Raw genomic sequence first — 19,772 nt, forward strand, 5'->3', positions numbered from 1 at the left:
ATGTAGCACTGCCGAGCCTATAAGGATGCTGCAGGTTTTTCCTCCCAAGGTGGAGAACCTTGCATTTTTCGGTGTTAAACACCATCAGTTGTGTGTGTAAAGTTGAAATTTCAATTGCAGGTATTATAATCCATATTTTTTTTCTAAATAAATATGCTGCAATACGTGTTGAAACCAAGCTAGTGCTGTAACAACTCTGAGAACTAGATTATACAATATTTGACCACGATTGCTATTCTTAGCTTTTAGCATTGCTTCTGCAATAATCTGTATAACATAGTGTATTCCAAGCTTTTTAAAGAGAAGATCACTTTTTGAAGTAAAGGGACAACTCGGGATCTACCGCGCTGCCATGCGACCTCCTGCCCGCCCCGCCCAGGGCAGGGGCTTGCAAGTGAGGGCAGAGGCAGGGCACAGGCATATCACTGTCCCCACCCCCATCTACCACGCCCCGTCTCATCTTCTGTCCACCCGGCAGTAGGAAGTACCTGGTGTCAGGCCCATGCTGGGCCCAGTGCGGGGACAACTGGCTCATCCAGGGCTGCGTGCAGGGGTGCTCCCCCTGCTGGGCTAAGCCTGGACCCCTGCCCGCCTGGTGGTGGGTTGCACATGGCAGTGGGTCATTCCTGAATGCAGTACTGGACTATGGGCTCCAGTGGCAGGAGCTCCTCAGTGTACAGATCGGGGCTCAGGCTGCCATTTTGGGCTGGGGCCAGAGCCGTGCCTGGCTCTTTCCCATTGTGGGGGAGAGGGCTGTGCCTAGCTGTGCTTGGGGTGGGCACCAGTGCTGGGAGGAGGGCTGTAGCCATCCTCCCCCTCCCAGCACTGTCACCCACCCTGAGCACAGTGTGGTCCAGCCCCCTCCAGGAAGAGCCTGGCACAGGCACAGCCCCAGCCCACAGTGACAGCCTGCCCTGCCCCGCCCCGCATGCAGATGTGGGGGCACACATACCCTCATCTCAGTTCCCCCTGGCCCCAGGGCCTCACCTCACTGCTCCTTGCTCCTGCATCTGCCCCACTCCCTCCTTCATTGTGAGGGCCTCGATCTGGCCACTGACCCTTTCCTCCCCATGTGCTGGGCTGGGGGGTGGGGATCAGTCCCCCAGCCTCCGAGTGACACTGAGTCTCGGAGATCGACCAGTTGATCGTGATCAACTGTTTGGTGACTACTGGTATAACATGTTATTGTATGTACCTATCTGGAAGAGAAAATAATTTCCTGCTGAATAGGCTAGTTGGGCATTTTTGTGTCCTGCCTCCCCCCCCAGTTTAATACCGGTGTGCATGGGAATTGAGTACTCAGCATTTTTGACAATTTTTTGTTTGTAGAGGACCTCAAAATGGAAGCAATAGCCTTTTAATAATTTGCATTGTTTTCCAACATTTCTTAGATCTGTACTGACATAAGTGACCATATTGCTATCTAAACTACAGATAAATCTATTGATTATAGCTCAATCATAAAATGAATTGCTTACCAAGTAATTAATCGCTTACCTTCTCCAAGTTATTGTCGGAAAATACCCTGATTTTAAGGTGTATGATATTACTATATTTTATGCAACTTTACTTTTTTGCAGAAGGACAATTATTGTAATAATAAGTAACTGTCATATTGTTATGCACTGCATAGTTAAATACTGTTCAGAAACTTGATGTTTTTAAAAATTGATTTTTTGAAGTACTTAGGAGACTTAAGACTGCTAGTTCATGGGACACAAGCCCCATGGGACCTGGTTTTGAAAATCACTCTTTAAATATTAACTATCACAGTTGCTGAAGACTACATAAAAGGGAGCAGGAATTGGGAAAAATGAACTTCTCTTAGGTAAGAGATCTTGCTGAAGGGTGCTTACGACCTCCCTGTCTCATATTTTATGGCAGGCTCCCTGTCTCTGAGCTTTTATTTATGGTTGTATTTTTCTGAGCTTTTGCGTATCGTCCCTAATGGACAAAAAAGGAAATGCAGAGCTCTCCTCATTCTGTCTGCTCTCCGACACTTCCTAAAACAGATTTCTTCTCTGGCTTTCAGCCTCAGGAGTATTGTGACCGTTATTTTCCTTTTGTTACACAATGTGCTTTTGCAGGTTGACCAAGAGGCAAGAAACATACAGGTAGACTTGGCTGGCTGATTGCTTTACTGCATTACTTTCTGAGCTAGTAATATTAGTGTTTGCAGTTTTGCTTAGAAATGTTTCCTCCTTGTAATCTGTTAAAGCACAGTGGGAATCTGTTATCCAAATATGTTGTCTATTGCTGATTTCATGCAATATTTACTTTGATTTAATATATGGTAGGGTGTTACAGAAAGGTAGGTGATAAAGTTCTAATTTCACACATTCTAAAAAAATGTGCTTGTAACTGCTTTTAAAGAATAGCAGTGATTCACAATATAGGCTGTTCTCTGGAGCGTAAAGCATTTGTCCCTTTTTTTTGATTGGTAGCAAATTATTTTGTCAAGGCTTAGACAAATCATTGTGGGGAAAATACTTATTTTAGCACCTGTACCTTTCCAATCTTCCAGACAGAACACAATATACTTATTTTTACAGTATTTGCTTGCTGATGTTCTTGTTGCATTTTGCAGAATACAGTTGAATAGTATTGTATCAGTCCCTATTTCTCTGTTCTGAAAGTATTTTGAGCTGCCTTCTTTTACTGTTAGCGGTTTGCTTTGGGCCATTCAGTTTGGTTTGGAACCAGCTTGCCTTATGAGATATGGGGATCTTCTGTCCCTTGTGACTTGACATCCTGTTGGTAGTCTGATCAGCAGGAGAAGAGAATATGGTTGTCTTCAGAAGCCACTGACATCCCTCCCTGAGTAAGAACTTCATCGAATTAACTATATAATGTGGGAATATAAAGTCCGTTTTATTTTTTTTTTGCTACTCTTCCTTGTTTATATTTGGATCATATATGGCAACTAGTATTAACTTGTTTGTTTGTTTTTTTAAGTCTGGCATGCTCTAATTACTAAAGATTTGAATTGAAAATGTAAAAAACTTGACTGGCTTGTATACTGACTGTTTCACTAATCAATATTTAATATGGTTTTCATAGGATATGTAACATGACACTGATATTCTGGACAGGTAATTTTCACTGTTTGAAAACCTTACATAATAAGGGATTCCAGGTATGCCAGAAATGAGCACCTACCCATCCTGTACCATCATATTGCCAAGGATCTGTTTTGTGATGTTTACACTTCAGCAAATCAGTCATTTTAATGTTTAATCACAACATCCTTTTGGATCAACAAATCATTTTTAGAAATTTGGAAATGTTTTGGTGCTTGTATTTAAAGGGACACTGTCAACTTTAATTAGTATGAATTAACTAACAAAATTCAATAGTATTGCTCTTAAAATTCTGATCCCTAATTTTAAAAGCTTGTATTTTTTCTTTTCTGCTGAAGCTTAAAATTTTTTTTGGATGGGTTTGAGAACAGCCATTGAGGAACTTAAGCTATGTCCTTCAGTTCCTCCTCTCCTTCCTCTCTGCACATGCCTGCCTGCTGCCTCTTCAGTTTAAGCTTTGCTACAGCTGTGTACTAGTATATACACTCTTGTAGGGCCTGGGGAAGAGTGTGCATGTGAGCTCTCTCCAGAATAGTGCATGAGTGATGTGGTTATACTGGTGCATGAAAAAGATTGCAGCTGATCATCAGTGAAACTAACACCAGGTAGAAAGCTGTCAAGTGGATGGATTGAATTAAGTATTTTCATTTAAATACTCAGCTTTGAATTATTAAGCGTAACAAGAATATGCAGTCTTTTCACATGGAGGAGAGGGGTTTTATTTTCCCTTTTCCCTTGCATTTGACTGTGTCCCTTTAAGTGAAATTTATTTTTTTCTTGATCATTTTTATTGTGGAGCGTACTGTTACACAGATGCTAGAATAATACAAGAATTGGAATTAGTGGGGATTTGAAACATCCATTTTAAAGGAGTCTGGCAAGGCATGCCAAAATGAAATGATGTGCAACACAATGGCAGATATATATTTAGCTTGACTATATACAGTATAGACATGGTAATGCATACTGAAGGGCAGATATTTGGTATACTAGATTCTGAATTTTAACTTCGGGGCACCTGTTTGGACCTCCTTGTTCATAGGTATATTTTTATGGCAGGTATAGGAAATAGTATTAAGTTCTACATAGGGGATGCTGAGAATGAAATAATATCTTAAAAATTGATGTAGATGTTAGAAGCAGGAAGATGGGTCAGAAGATAGAGAACAGAGGGACTTTCAGAGTCTGCTCTAACCCTAGACTTAAAACAGAAGCATATGATAATTGGCACTGGGACGCAGTTTCCTAATTATGGACCTCATAACTAAGAACAATAGGGTACTCATTGTAATATCTAAAGCTGACAAAAATAACTTGTTGGATGATCATGTTTGTTATTTGAATCCTAGCTTTATTTTATATCTAGCTAGTTTATTTTTGCCATAAATTATTAAAAAAAAAGAAAGTTGGGTGAAATGAGAGAGATTGGCTGGTTGGAGTTCTTGCCCTCTTTCGTGTATTAAATGTTTTTCTACACCTAGTTATACCTCCATAAACTACAGGTAAAATTGTCATAGCACTGGGACCTAAGAGATATGGTCAGGCTGAATAGGAGCATTTTAGAGAATGCTGCAAGCTTCCTGGGTTTGAATATTAAGTTCAGCATAGATTTTTGTTTCATAGTTTAGTGGGACTCCTAAAACTTAGATGATTCAACATGAATTCAAGAACGGAGTGTGAGAGGGAAACATTCGAGCTTAAAGTAAAATTAGCTTCTTTCCTTCATCCCCCCTTTTGACACTTTGGCTCCTTTATTTATAAAAGATCAAGGCAATTTGAAGGCCATAATCTGTAAAGGCCACAGTACTTTTCAGTAAATCACTTTTGTCCTTGGCTGTATGAGATTTGATAACCTAGGATTTCAAAGAGCTGAAATATCAAATGAGTTAACATGCAAACTTGTAAATAGCAATGGTGCTCATTCCTAGCTTAAGATCTAATTTGTTAGCAAATGTTAGAATGGGGATGACCATGGATTTAATTTAATTTTCCTCTGATTAACTTCTTTAGGAAGCTCAGTTGCCTTATTAGCTTTGCCAACTCTGCTGTCCTATTTCTCTGCAGGCTGCTTCAGTTATTCTCTGGGCTGTGGTCACTGTTTCAGAAATCATTAATGCTGGAGAATGAATCTTTTCAGTTTATCTCATTGTGGTATCTTCAACCAAAATTTAAATTAAGAACTTAAAACATTTGAATTTTTCTTTAGTGAAACTGGGATGAAACTAAATGTCTATAAACTTATAATCAACTGAAATTAAAAAATCCCTATGGTATTCTAATTTCTGGATGTTGTTCAAAATCAAGATTTTGACAGCAATGAACACTTACGCACTAAATTAAACAAACTCAGGAATGTAGTGGTAAACTAGGGGAGCATGGTAACATTAGCTGGAGATACTGTCAGGTGACCTAAACAGCTTTATAAAACCTCATATGTGTATAATTTAAAATAATTATTGAACATGAAATTAGCTGTAAGCAAAAGTTAAACTGACAAGTCTAATTTCATTATACATGTTATTGTAAAAACCTAAATGTAAATTTGTGATCTAAATTATTAGCAACATTTGGTAAAGGCTTGTAAGTTCATGAAATAATGTATATTAAACATAAATATCGGCACATATTTCTAACCTGACAGTGTCCCTCATTTACCATGTCCCTGTACTTTCATTTTCCAGCTGAGTTTTACCTTTGCATGTGGTTCAGTGAAAAAAAAGTACAAATTATTAATTTCCTGGAAGCATTTTGGGGCTATCATGGGTTGTATTAAAAAAAAGCTTAATAAGCACGAGGTATTGAAATTTTCCTTTTTTGCCAAGGGTTAGTAGCTAAGTGGAAAAGTGCAGTGTAGTGTGATTTTTCTGCTTATATAATTGTATAGCTGCATACACATGCCTAAACCTATACAGATTAATTGTATTTAAATTACAGTAGTAACTACTAGAAATCCTTCCTTCCTGGAAGGGTTTAATAGAAGTTAAACAAAATTAGAATTCAGTAGACCTAAATGTTTCCATTCAAAGAAGTGTTTTTAATTTGACCTATTAGGTAATGCACATTGTAATGCTTGCTACTTGTCCTTAGTTTATCATAGGAGCCTCTGTGAAGGTATCTTTTTGAAGTAATGCCCACAGAAAGTGGAAGTTGTGCAACTGCTCGCCAAGCAAAGCAGAAGCGCAAATCGCACAGTCTTTCTATACGAAGAACCAACAGTTCCGAGCAAGAACGGGCAGGATTGCAAAGAGACATGTTGGAAGGGCAGGTAAGCCAACATGAACTGAAGTTTAATCTTTATCTTTTAACACTTTACAAATAACCAGTGTAATAGACAGGTGGGGCTGGAGAGAAGAGTACAGTGTATATTTGGTGCATGTGAAAAGTAGTATACTGTTTTGTTGACTGCTTTTATAGTTTTGTTGAAGCTATTCAGTTTGTTCATTGATGCATCCCACCTTTTTTTTAACTCTTTTCCCCATAATATCTGTAGAAAGAGGGCTGAGGTGAGAGGTGGGGGGGGAAACGAGGATGCTCTGCCCCTCTGAAAAGAAGACACTTTCACTTGGTAGTCTTGGTAGTGGCCCATCAGGTAACATGCAAACTTTGGTTGCTGTTCTTGATAACTGCTTGGCTAGTAGTCCAGATCAGTATTGGAAAAATCCTTTGTCTGAAATAAATGCAAGTGTTTGTGACTGCATTAGGCAACTGCATTGGTTAAATCTAGATCTTTAGTACTGAATATAATTAAGGGTGATTTTTGCCAATACTGATAGCCAGTTATTAACAAACATATCAGCTGATACTAATCTGATAGCTGATTTTACAGGAATGCAGTCTGGCAGGTTGGAGAGCAGTGTCCTGTCTAAGTCTGTGGGAGGGGGGAAGGGGTACTGGGAGTGCATGTCAATTCCCCCATGGTGAAGGAGGGAGTGGGGCTGAGTCTGTGGCAGGTGCTGCTCAGTCAGGGTGGTAAATGGGACCGCAGGGCTAGGAGCAGGATGAAGCCTCCAGTGGCTTGTCCAGGGGTCATGGAGGGTTATGGGGTGTGGAGGCACTCTCTGTGGCTGTGTATACCCCTGGGGGGAGGCATAGGAGGGGTGGGTGCCCCCCTGGATTTGTGCACAGGGCAAGGATGGGCTGCAGACTTGGGACCCGGGGCTGCCTCTTTCCAGTGTGTGCTAGCCTCTTTCCAGTGTGGGGGCTGGATGTGGGGCAGGTGGTGGCAGCGCTGGGAGTGGATTACATGGAATTTTTTGGTGGCTATAGCTCCCCTAGACACCCCCTCCCCTCCCCGGTCCCTTCTTGGGTCACTCTGCTATGCTTTCTTTCCCTCGGGAGCCCTGCACTGGTGCCACTGCCCAGTCCTGGCTCAGCTCCATTGCACGGAAGAGTCTTACAGCCCCTGGCCCTGAGCCTGCAGTGGGGTGCCTACCCTCATCCTGCACACAAATCCAGAGGACATGTAGCCCCACCATGCCTCCCCCAGGGGAGCATGCAGTGGCCAATGGCTGATAATGTTAATTTTCCTTTTGTCAGTGCTGATCCGATGTGTGACTGATATGTTGGTGCACCTTTTAAATATTGTGTGAATCTCTGAGGGCTAAGGCTAAAGTTGACTTTTGTTCATTAGTGAAAATTTGGAATAATTGGTATGCAAGGAACTTGAACAAAGTTAATGTCTATTATTATATATAGGAAGTTAGTAATAGGAAAAGGGCATTGTAATTTTCCTTTCTAACAATAATGACCTTAAGGCTAGGTACAGCTGTTACGCTTAACATGCATTAAGCACTTAAACTGCTTAAAAAAAGTTGGATCCCACCCTGATTTAACCTTCGATGGATGTGGTATTAGACTAACATGCTTCAGACTAGAGCACTTTTTTCAATGTCTGTACTACTACATCCATCATGCTTCAGTGTAGGTCACAGTCTGCCACCATCTCAGGGGCCCCTCCATTGGGTGGCTTGCTAGTCCTGGTGTGCTCATATGCTCTAGGCGAACACTGGCGCAGTCATGTCCTTTAGGTTGCACAGTGGAGACAAGAAAAGGGTTTATTTCCTCCCTGCGTAGCTGGCTGAGATGGGGGTAGGGGGATGGAGAAACGGAGTTCTTGTGCATCTTCTGCCCCACACTTGCTGCCCAACCAAGCTTGTGGGATCAGGTCTTGGTGGGGGCCAGGCTAGAGCTGTGTGGCAGAGAGGCTCTGTTTCCACCCCACCTTGACCCCAGTTTCTGGCACAGCAAAATGCTGGTCTGGGCAGCCCTGTCCTGCAGCTCTGGCCATTGTTAGGAGGCTTGTGGGATAGTAGGGAAGGGAGGCCCCTTGCTGTGAGGGCCCCTCATAGCTTGTTGGCTTGCGGGGGTGGGTAGGAGCATGCTGGCTTTGCATGGCAGGGAGGCTCCCAGTTCCAGTTCCCAGCTGGATGGAATACTAGCCCAAGAAGCCCCATGCTGCAAATCTTGGCAGCAGCTGTCAAGAGGCTGGGGAAAGGAGCCCTCCTGCCAGGCAGACTTGGACTTGTTCCAGCCCCCACCCAACTCCAGTCCCAGCAAGCTGTGGTGGGGCCTTCATGGTTGGGAGTGATTCTGTTCCCCCTCCCTAGCTGCTGCTGATAGTTGCTAGTTAGGAGGGTGGGACTGGGGAGAGGCTGTTGTGGCAGCTTCTGGAGAAATGTGCAGGTGCGCTTCCTGCTTGCTGGCCTTGGTAAGTTCAGGCAGATACCAGCCCTCCCCTCCCCGCCACTGAATCGTGAATGTCTGTTCACTTCGTTCCCACTCTAACTTAAAGTGCTGTAAGTTTGATATAGTACTTCCACCAAGGGCTTTTTGAATGTCTGTACTTGGCTTAAGTGATGTCTACTTAAACATGGTATAAGATAATCTGGTTTTAATTTGTTCTTTTTTAAATGCGTGAGGATAACTAGGATTTAAGTGCATTTCACTTGAGGCAATGCAGCGAATGACAACATCCAGACCTTGGGTGTCGTCGTAAATTACCTCCTTGGTGTTTTAGTAGCAGATGCAACCTGAAATTATAATTTTTTTAATTGAATGCTTCCTGTAATACTATCCCAGTATAATTGTGGGTAGAACTTATAAGAAAATGGTTGGGTGGAAGTGATGCAATTAAACAGGAATTGATAATGTTTAATTAAAAATAGACTACTGCTGCATACTACTTGATGTACACTTGGTAAAGTAAATACAAAACTTCTAATTGAATTACTGAGGAGAAATGGTTTGAAATACTAAGAACAAGATTATATTGGGGAGGGGAAGGGAAGGGAAGGAAAGGAAACAACCCATCTGTAGTCTGAAGGAAAAATTTCTGATTTTCTAAGCCCTCTGTGAAACCACGCTGAACAGAGAAATTTAATTGCTTCATTTTGCTCAAGTGGCAAGAATTTCTTAAAAACATTAGTTACTCATTTTGACTTTGGGTAACTACTTACTTATTTTTTTTTTAGTAATTTGGGTAACATGCACGTCATGGTGTGGGGCCCTAGGGGCGGCCGTGATCTCCCCTAGTGCCCCCTACCTTGCCAAGTTTGCGTTAAAGCATCCTCATTCTTGCCTGCCACATTTTGTATATAAAAAATCAGGAAGGGAGGCTGCCTTTTTTGTCCCCTTGGACATGGTGCTCTGTTGCATCCTGGCCCCTGTTCTGTATTGTGTGACTCAATGCACCCCAGCCTTATGGGCTGCATGTGGCTCCAGCTGCCCCTGTACAATGCTGCAAACCTTGCTGAATATCCCAGACGTTGTTTGGTCTGTCTGGCTCTCTGTGTCCTCTCTGGCGCTTGGGCTGTCCATGACCCTTGTCTCACAACTGTGCCCCACAGGTGCTCTGGCTTTCTGCAGTCCCTTCGTGCTGCCCCCTTTGCTCTGGGATTACCACAGCCTTGGGGCTCAGGTAGCTGTAGCCATGCCTGGCCCCAACTCTCCTCCTTGGGGTCTCGAACCCGCGCAGGGCTTAGGTGGCCTCAGCCTTACCTGGCCTCCAATTCTTCAATCCCCTTCTTGGTCAGTGCACCCCTGAATGCTGCACCCTCTTTGGCGCTGGGGTCCCCACGTTACCGTGGAGCCGTTATGAGGTCTCCTCCAATCCCTAATAGCCTCACCTGGTTCTCCAGTTGTAAACAGTAAACCATCAACACAAACTCAAGCCCCTTGGCTGCAGCATAAATTCAAGCCATCTGGCTAGAACCACATTCAAGCCTGTCACAGTGTTTCTCCCTCTCACCTGTAACAACTGCCCGTGCATCCTGGCCTCTTCCTTTTCTCACTCCAGTACCGTTCCCACCCCTATGGCTGCTGGCAGGGAACTGCCTCCCTGGCCTTAGCCTGGGTTTATATGTATAGGTTAGGCCCTACCCCCTTCTGGTCAGCTGTCCCACAGCAGTTGCTCTAGCAACCAGCATCTGTGCCTCTTTAACTCTGGCTGCCCTGGTAACTAGCAGCTGGGCTCCTTACTTGCTGCTAGGGATCTCTTCCTAGCTGTTTCTGCCCTAAGGAGCAGGGCACCTGCGTGCTCTGCAACAAAGTAATTTAAAGGAACCTGCACTTTTTTTTAACCTGTAAATATCTATATTGGGAACAGGCCAAGTCTGGCCTGTGGGCCAGATCCACTGAGCGGTGGACTCTATTTCCCAACAGCCCCTGCCTGTGTGGTTGGGGCCAGTTTCCATAGAGACCCCAGCAGCAGCCAGGCTGTGATAGTGTGGGGTCAGTGTTTCCGTGGAGACCGGCCCCAGCAGTGTTGACAGGCAGCAGCAGCACCAGCCTCTTCCTGATGGGGTGGGGGGATGTTGAGGGAGGGCTGTACGGGGGGGCAGCAGTGGGGCAGGCTCAGCTGCCACTGCCTGTATGGGCCAGGTGGCAGTAGTGCTGCTGGGAGGGGTGGCTACAGGGGGCTGTGGGGAATTTTGGCATGGCTGTGCCCTCCCCAAACTCTCCCCTAGCACTGCCCCTGCTGTTGGGGCACGTGGCGGGGCACAGAGCTGTTCCGGGGCCAGGCTGGGATCTCGCCGCAGTGACAACATGATCCGGAGCTAGGGCAAAGCCGTGATCAGCAGCCTGCACATCCCTGCCCTGCCGTGCTTTGGAGCAGCTCTGCGCCCTGCCATGTACCCTGCCATTGCTGGTCTCCACAGAAACCCCAGCCTTGCTCTATAACAGCAGGGCTTCTTCTGGGGTTTCCATAGAAACTGGCCCCAGCCACACGGGCAGGGGCTGCTAGGAAATGGAGTCCAGCTACTGGCCAGATGCACCATTTTGCCCACCCCTGATCTATATGTTCATTCATAAATGTCATTATATTAAAACACTAATTTATGTATAAGACTTTGTGAAGGAGTGGGCTTGTTCTTGAATATGAATTTAATAAGGGGAATAACAATAAGGACACATTGGTAAGTGTTCTGTAACATGTTTATGTTCCCTCTGCTTCCATAGCATCCCAGATTTTTGTTGAATCTGAACTTTAGGTGGGCTAACATCAGTTTAAATAAATAATTTTACTTGCTTAAAAAGCTGCTTCGTTGGCTTTGAAGGTATGCTTTAAAAGCTGTCTCTGTCTGGGTAAGAGATCTTATCGTATCTTGGTATACAGAGTTATTGTTTAATAGCTCTTTGAAATGGAAATGGTTAATTTAGCTTTGACATTTCTCTATTGCTGGTTTTTGTATAGTCCATGTACACTGTTTAAAAAAAATTCAGGTTAATAGCTGCTGCTTTAATTGATTAACTTATATTCCAGGCTTTCATAAAGCATCCCTTTAGGAAAGGGTATGTTCTCCAATATAAAGTATTTTATAAAATTTGAAATTGTTTAAAGCTAAGCAGACAAATGATGTGAAAGGTGATTAACTAGTTCCTTAGATCAGTGGTTCTCAATCTGACAGATTGCGCACCACCAGTTTAAAAAGATACAACCTTAAGTACTATTAGCAAATTTTTGTCATATAAAGTAATTATAATAAATCTGTTATGTTGCACTGACAGGTTGACTGCATACCACTGGTATAGTCTATTTGACTATAGGAGGCACATATGTGGGGTTATCCAGTCAATGCTTTTTGTTTGGTGGCAAGATTAATTTTATTTATTATTATGATTATTTTAATGAATATAACCATTTTTTTTTCCTTTCTGCAGCTAATGTCCAGTATTGCTTTAGTCTCTGTGATTTGTGATGACTAATGTTTTTGCTTATCAGTATTGTTTGCTGCTCCTCTAACTGAATTCAGTTGCTGTTGCTTGTAAAAAACATTTTATCTTCCGCACTGGCACTGAGATGAAAGCCTTTCTTCTCCTTAGTGATTCCTGAAGTAGCTGAGAGTAATAGACATTTTTTTCCCCCATATCATCAGCCACCTCTGTTTTTAATTTTTTACTTGCCCTTATGTGCCTAATTGACAAGTTCTTGATAAGCTTATTTACTTACCCACTTTCCTTTGGTGCCTGCCTCTGACATTCACACCTGTGAAAGTCAGCAGTTGTGCTCTCAAATGTGAACTTAAGTAGCAGATGGAGAAGTCTGGAATTTTAATAACTAAAAATTTTAATGTCTCTACCCAGTTTCTTTTGTAGTGTTTGGTTTTTAATTTTTATTTATTTATTTTTTTGAGGAGTCCTGTCTTGTAGATTGCAAGTTGATAGATACTGATATGAAAGCTAGCACTTTAGTTGTAATTTTTGGTTATGCTGTCCATATTGCTTGCCATCAGCTAAAACAGTAGTGTCAAACATGTGCAGAAACAGGTCACCCGGCCCGTAGCCTTGATTGGGAAACTATCTTGTTCCTGCAGCCAAGTGTCTGGGCCAGAGCTGGAGCCCCAGCAGTACAGTGGGAAGAAGCCTGATGCTACAGGTCTAGCCAAGCGTCCTGGATGCTGTGCCTCTTCCTGCTTGTTCCTATGCCAAAGGAGGGGCGGGGGAGGGGTCCATGAGCCTAATCCAGTGTGGCCAGCCCTGCACCATTCATTTGGCCTGTGGATTGATCCCGCACCATCCCTCTGGCTTCTGGGATCCAATATGAGTTTTACATCCCTGAGCTAAGCTCATCGTGGTGTGTGCTTATATGTAGTTTAGGCAAATTAGCATTGTACTTAGTGATTTCAACCTTATTTTTAGATTTATGTTATTTATGTGAATTTGAAACACTGTCCTTTTCCCTGTTTGTCATCTGTCTTGGTAGTTACCGTATTTTTCAGAGAGCAAGATTAATTTGAAGTACCTGATGCATGCATCTTTTGAGAAAATATTTGCTAACCTTTATTTGCCACTTACTGGCTATACAGGTGGCCAGACGGACAGGCATTTGTGGTTTAAATGGAGGAGAGCTATTAGCCATGTAAATTTTTCTTCTTTGTGCTAAGGGTCCACAGTCATTACTAAATTTTGCCAATTCATATTTTATACTAATACTCACTTAAGTGGAAACTTCTCTGAAATTAAACATATAAAACTTGTAAACTGAAAAAACAGCAAACAGAGTTAGCTACCTGTTTTATTTTGGAGTATTAACAACTGAGAATAAAGTTATGATCTAATACAATTATGCAGTGGAGGTGCATAACTATATGCAGTTTTGTTGCAAATTATGCAATTTATTGTTTCTGGGTTTCTGATTTGCTTAACTACTGTATTATTTCCCATTTTATTCCAGTTATTTCTAGTCCTTCTCTAGGAGGTTTTGGTACTTAAAATTGTAGATACTTTGTCAGTATTAAGTAACTGCTTCAGCCTCTCACTCCTTCTACATACATTCCAGAATTTGTAAGAAGACTAAAAAAATGAAACAAAACAAAGCTCTATCAAGCTGGTGAAAAGGGAATACTGTTCAGAAATTAAATATTTGATTCACTACTTCCCTTTGCTATGCCTGCCATCTGCTTAACGTGTGAACAGAGCATTTGGTAGCAGAATAATTTGTAATGTTAATATTGAAAGTCCCAACAGAAATCGGCCCCTAGCGTTAGACACTGTGCAGGTGTAGAGTACAAGAGTATAATTGACCCCTTATTACAGATCGGCAACTAATATCATAAATTTATGCAAGGTCAGCCCAGGAATTGTGGGGCAAAGCTTAGACTTAAATGTGTATCACCTAAATCTCTATCTGATGCATATCCACTCTTTCCCCCTTCCCCCCCCAACTTACTGTCATGTTTGCACTGGGGAAAATCCCTGCTAATCTTTCTGAATTGAGTTCCAAAGAATATAAGTAACTATGTTCTAGAAAGAGAAGAACCTTGATAACTTATGGGAAGGAAAAAAGGTGATTAGACATAGTAACCTGAAAGGTGGGTGAGTGGCCAGAATAATTGACTGTTTAAGAAAATACATGCTTTTGGAGAAGTTGGTTTACTTTGTATGGTTTCAGTATCAGGGTATTTCCTGTTTGCTGTAATAATTACATCCTTGCTTAAAGAGCTCTTAGCTTTTGCATTTGTTTTCTTTATCCCAAGATATGGCTGCATCATAATTTCAGTGCTTCTGGTTTTACAGTAGTTTTTTTTTTTTTTTTCAGTGAGCAAACCAAATATACAGGAAAAAGCAGGCATTTTTAAAATCTAAATTGCCCTCTAGTGGAGAAGAAAGGAAATTGAATTCAGCAGGCTTGAGTTTTGTCCCTTGTAGGCAGAATAGTGCAAAAGATGAAATCTTTTACTTTCATGGTACATAAAACAGCCTAAGTGTTTTCTTGTACATAATTAACTTCAGAAATACCAGGTCTTTAATTTTTTTTTATTTATTTATTTTTTACTGAAGGATAGGAGAACTGGGGAAGTTGACTTTGAGGAATTTATATTGGACTGTAGTTTCCTTGTACCCATGGGGAGGTTTAGTTATACTGTTCATAGGTTTGAATGACTTGTTTAAAAACAATTCAACTTGGATTTTAGTTAAAAGTTTTTTTTTTTTACCCTGTTTTTGAAAGATTTAAACAGTGCTGCTCCTTTAATTGAAGTCTTGAAATATTCAGCTTTGGTTTGTGTCCCATTAGTTTTCACAATAGTGAGACTTCAGTTTTTGCTGCAAGATGGGAATATTAACTTTAATAGGCCTTGAAGAAAGGTTGATTGGTCCGTTTGTTTTAAGGTGTGTTTTGAATGAAGGGTTTAGAGGACCTGCAAAGTGAAAAGGACGGTGTGAGGAAAAATACATGGGGAATGGTGGTACAGAAGACATGGCATGGTAGAGTAGATTGCTGTAAAAGAATATGAAGCTTCTGACCTGAAGGAAGTTGGTAGAATATTTCAGAGGAGCAGTGGTGGTAGCCAGGTGACAGATGAACTTGATTTCAGCCATGGTAGGTGGCTAGGCTTAAACAGAAGAATATAGGAAGCGAGCATTTGGAGAAAAAGAATTATTGACATTTTGAATTGAATTATTTATTTACTTGTTAGCATGGAGGAAAAAGGGAAAGATAAGTAGGTTGATATTAAAATTATAAACTTGTGCATTTGGAAGGGAGGGTGATTTTCAAAGGCTGTAGAAAGGAGAAGAAGAAGAAAGTGGACTTTGTTTTCAGTTAAGTTTACCATAAGATTGGTTCCACTTCTGTGTTTTCCCCCTACCTGTTCATTTTGGAAAATTATCTGTGACAAAGAATCTATATTTCTAGTTAACTTGTAGGTTTTTTGTATTATAGAAAGGCTGCATCGCTTTGCTTACAAGCCTTGCCAGAGGATATTCTTGTAAAATACTTTCCTTAAGAATTACATAGACCAGACCAAATTAAAAAAAACAAACCCTCAAACAGTGAAACCACCAGCAGAAAAAAAAAAAAAGAACCCCAACCAACTCTGCCTCTTACAGCAGTGGAAGTTTGAGATGGCAACAGTTGAATTTCTGAATCCAAATTGTAATTTACAATTCCAAGTCTTTGTTTCAGACCTAAGTGACTCACTCTTAAGGCTTGACAGTTAGATTATTTAATATATTAAATGCTTAAAATAATTTAACAACTTAACTGAACGCAGCTCCATAATGCCACAGGATCTCACAGTTTTTCTTTCTTTAATAGAAATACCGGTTGGAAATTTCAGAAAACCACAATTAAATACAACATAATCTTTTGTTTTGTGCTCTGAGACTAAACGAAAATGTAAGCATGCTAAAATACAAAAATAAATATTATTCTAGGCGGTTTCTTGTGTATGCTGGTCTTCCTGCTCTAACAAACCAGTGTTCAGAAATTATTTTCTGTGTTATAATAGGAATACTTTTTTTCTTAGGAACCCAGTGCTCATATTAAAGACATCATACTTTAATGGAATTTAGTGCATATGAAAAAAAAGATTGAAAGTTGCTAACTTTTTTTTTTCTCTCTTAGGATTCTAAACTTCCTTCATCTGTTCGAAATACACTTCTTGAGCTTTTTGGGCAAATAGAGCGAGAGTTTGAAAACCTTTATATTGAAAATCTTGAATGTGAGTATTTTTTTATTATTATTTTATTTTTTTTAGCAGCTTGAAAGTGACTATTTGGCACTTAGTTACAACAGGGCTCATTGAGGAAAATAAAATACCTTGGAAAGTAATGCACACTTGGGGCATTTCATCACAAAAGATTTATAAGTAGCTTTAGAAACATATCACCAAAAGGAAATTTATCCAAGTTCTGATAGATTGCCTTTGGATTTTTGCCACAGCTTGTTACCTCTTGTTTGATATACTGGGGAACTTGTTTAGTTCAAACTGAAATGGAAATGTGCTGTCTCCTATATCACCACTTGAAATTAGGATATGCAGGGATTCCCTGGAATAAAAGATTGCATTATAATGCATATTCAGAAAGGATCCAGAAAAGGTTGCACAGGCAACATATTCTGGCATTGTGGAACTTGTAGCACTCTAACTTCCTAAACTTTATTTTCCATACTTGTGTGACAGTCCTTGGTAAATCATAGAAAATTAGAGTTGGAAGGAACCTCAGGAGGTCATCTAGTCGAACCCGTTGTTCAAAGCAGGATGATCACAGCCAAGGCTTTGTCTAGCCAGGTCTTAAAAACTTCCATGGATGGAGATTCCACAGCCTCTCTGGGTAATCTGTTCCAGTGCTTTGCTACCCTCCTAGTGAGAGGTTTTCTTAATATCTAACCTACACTTCCCTTGCTGCAACTTGAGACCAGTGTTCCTTGTTTTGTCGTCTGCCACCTTTGAGAACAGTCTAGCTCCATCCTCTTCGGAACCACCCCTCAGGCAGTTGAAGGCAGATATTAAATGCCCTCTCAGTCTTCTCTTGTCCACACTAAATAAGCCCAGTTCCCTCAGCTTCTGCTCAGAAGTCATGTGCCCCAGCCCCTAACCATTTTTGTTTCCTTCTTCGGGACTCTTTCCAATTTGTCTACATCCTTTCAGTAGTGGAGAGCGCAAAACTGATGCAGTACTCCAGATGTGGCTTCAGCAGCACTGAATAGAAGGGAATAATCACTTCCCGTGATCTGCTGGCAGTGCAGCCCAGTATGCCATTAACTTTCTTTCCAACAAGGGCCCGCTGTTGGCTCATATTAAGTTTATTGTGCACTATTCTGGTCCTTTTCTGCAGAGCTGCTGCTTACCCAGTCAGATCATAACCTGTATTGGTGCATAGGATTGCCTAAGTGCAAGACTATGAACTTGTCCTTATTAAATCTCATGAGATTTCTTTTGGTCCAGTCATCCAATTTGTCTAGGTCTTTCTAAAATTCTAGCCCTGTCTTCCAGCTTATGTTCTCCTCCCCCCAGCTTGGTGCCATTTGTAGATTTGCTGAGGGTGTACTCCATCCCATGTTTCTGATTGCTGACAAAGATATTGAACAAAACTGACCCCTGGGGCACTCCACTTGATACCAGCTGTCAACTAGACATTGGCCATTGCCTACTATCCTCTGAGCCTGATGATCCAGCCAGTTTTCTGTCTACCTTACAGTCCATTCATCCAACCTGTACTTCTTTAACTTGCTTGTGAGAATGTTGTGAGAGTCTGTATCAAAAGCCTTGCTAAAGTTAAGGTACATCACATCCACTGCTCTCCCCTCATCCACAGAGCCAGTCATCTCATCATAGAAAGCAATCAGGTTGGTCAGACATGACTTACTTTTGGTGAATCTGTGCTGACTGTTCCTAATTGCCTTCTCCAAGTGCTTAGGAATGAATTCCTTGAGGGCCTGTTCAATGATTTTTCCAGGGACTCAGGTGAGGCTGTCTGGTCTGTAGTCCCCTAGATCCTCCTTTTCCCTTTCTTAAAGGTAGGCACTATATTTGCCCTTTTCCAATCATCTTGGAACTCTCCAGATCACAGGTTTTCCAAGGTAACGGCCAGCGGCTCTGCAGTCACCTCCGCCAACTCCATTGCACCCTCGGGTGCATCACATCCAACCCTATGAACTTGTATGCATCCTGCTGCTTTAAATAGTCCCTAACTTGTTCTTTTGCCTGCTCACCTTTTCTCCAAACTGTGCTACCAGGTGCAGTAGTCTGGGAGCTGATCTTGCCTGTGAAGACAGATGAAAAAGGCATTGACCACTTGAGCATTTTTCGCGTCGTGTCACTAGGTTGCCTCCCTCATTCAGTAAGGGACTTGTACTTTCCCTGATCTTCTTGTTGTTCACAAACTTACTGAAACCCTTCTTGTTACCTTTCATGTTCCTTGCTAGCTGCAACACCAGTTGTACTTTGGCCTTTCTGGTTTCATCCCTGACAGCCCAAACAATACTCTTATAGGCTCTGTAGTTGTTTGTCCAAGTTTCCACTTCTTGTAAGCTTCTTTTTTATGTTTTAGTTCATTGAAGAGTCCCCTGCCAAGCCAAGCTGTTTTTCTGCCATATTGTTAGCCTTTCCACAAATAGGGGTGGCTTGTTTCTGCATCCTCACAAAGATTTCTTTAAAGTACAACCTGCTTTTCTGGACTACTTTCATCTTCAGAGTTGCCTCCCAGAGTTCCCTGAGTCTGTCATAGTCTACTTTCCTGTCGTCCGTTGTCCTTACTCTGCTGCTGTCCTTCCCTAATTTATCTAGATACTCGAGTGACTGTTATGTAGGGTCCAAATCTGTTGGACCCAAGTGCTCTTAAATTTCCTTGGCAGCTCATTTTCACTTCTTCCGGTTTTTTTTTTTTTTGGTGTTTTTTTCTGGGCACAGAGTCCCTGTTACCCTTCCCAGAGTTGGAGACCTAGGATCCAATTTGTGAGGCTTTGGGCTTACAACATAACTCTTCATGAGTCTGTGATGGAAGTAGTGTAGGGGCTGGGGCATCCAGCCTTTGGAGTCGGCTCATGGGGCTATGGCTTTAGTAATGGGGAGCTCTGTCGTGCCGTAATTAATTAGCTGTGACTTAAAGGGGGGAGCTGCCTCCATAGTCCCTTAGTCAGCTGCTTGGGGCTAGAGGGAGATCTCTGCCTGTGCCATGCTGCGGTTGGTTGGCGTGGGCTCCAGTGGAGGGGGGCTTCTGTTGTGCCACACATCTGTTGTGTGCTCACAGCCGAGCAGTGGGGGCAGGGAGCGGTGGCTGATGTGTCGTAATGCTTGCCCGCCTCCGACCCAAACTGGGTCATTCAGTCCCCTGCCAGAAAATGTTACCAACCCCTGATGTAGTAACAGATTTTTTTCATAGTATTCTTCAAATTTTAAACAGTGAAAGAAATCTGGATTTTTCTCATTATTCTGAGTTCTTTCATCTTAACTAGCATTCTTTGAGAGC

General features: G+C 41.9%; 1 protein-coding gene across 2 annotated transcripts in view; it reads left to right on the forward strand.

Annotated features, from left to right (window-relative positions):
• WDR37 (WD repeat domain 37) overlaps window positions 1–19,772 on the forward strand; it is a 75,424-nt gene that overhangs the window by 8,672 nt on the left and 46,980 nt on the right. The window contains exons 1-3 of one of the 2 annotated variants that reach the window (XM_019530781.1): window positions 2,471–3,092; window positions 6,168–6,345; window positions 16,426–16,522. In XM_019530781.1, the coding sequence (XP_019386326.1) occupies window positions 6,208–6,345; window positions 16,426–16,522 (235 nt within the window). In that variant the 5' untranslated portion in view covers window positions 2,471–3,092; window positions 6,168–6,207. Of the gene's footprint in view, window positions 1–2,470; window positions 3,093–6,167; window positions 6,346–16,425; window positions 16,523–19,772 lie in introns of those variants that run through there. The other variant, XM_019530771.1, reaches the window with a different exon arrangement.

Source organism: Crocodylus porosus, unplaced genomic scaffold, assembly GCF_001723895.1.
Source record: "Crocodylus porosus isolate Cpor-Errol unplaced genomic scaffold, CroPor_comp1, whole genome shotgun sequence".
Classification (NCBI taxonomy): Eukaryota; Metazoa; Chordata; order Crocodylia; family Crocodylidae; genus Crocodylus; species Crocodylus porosus.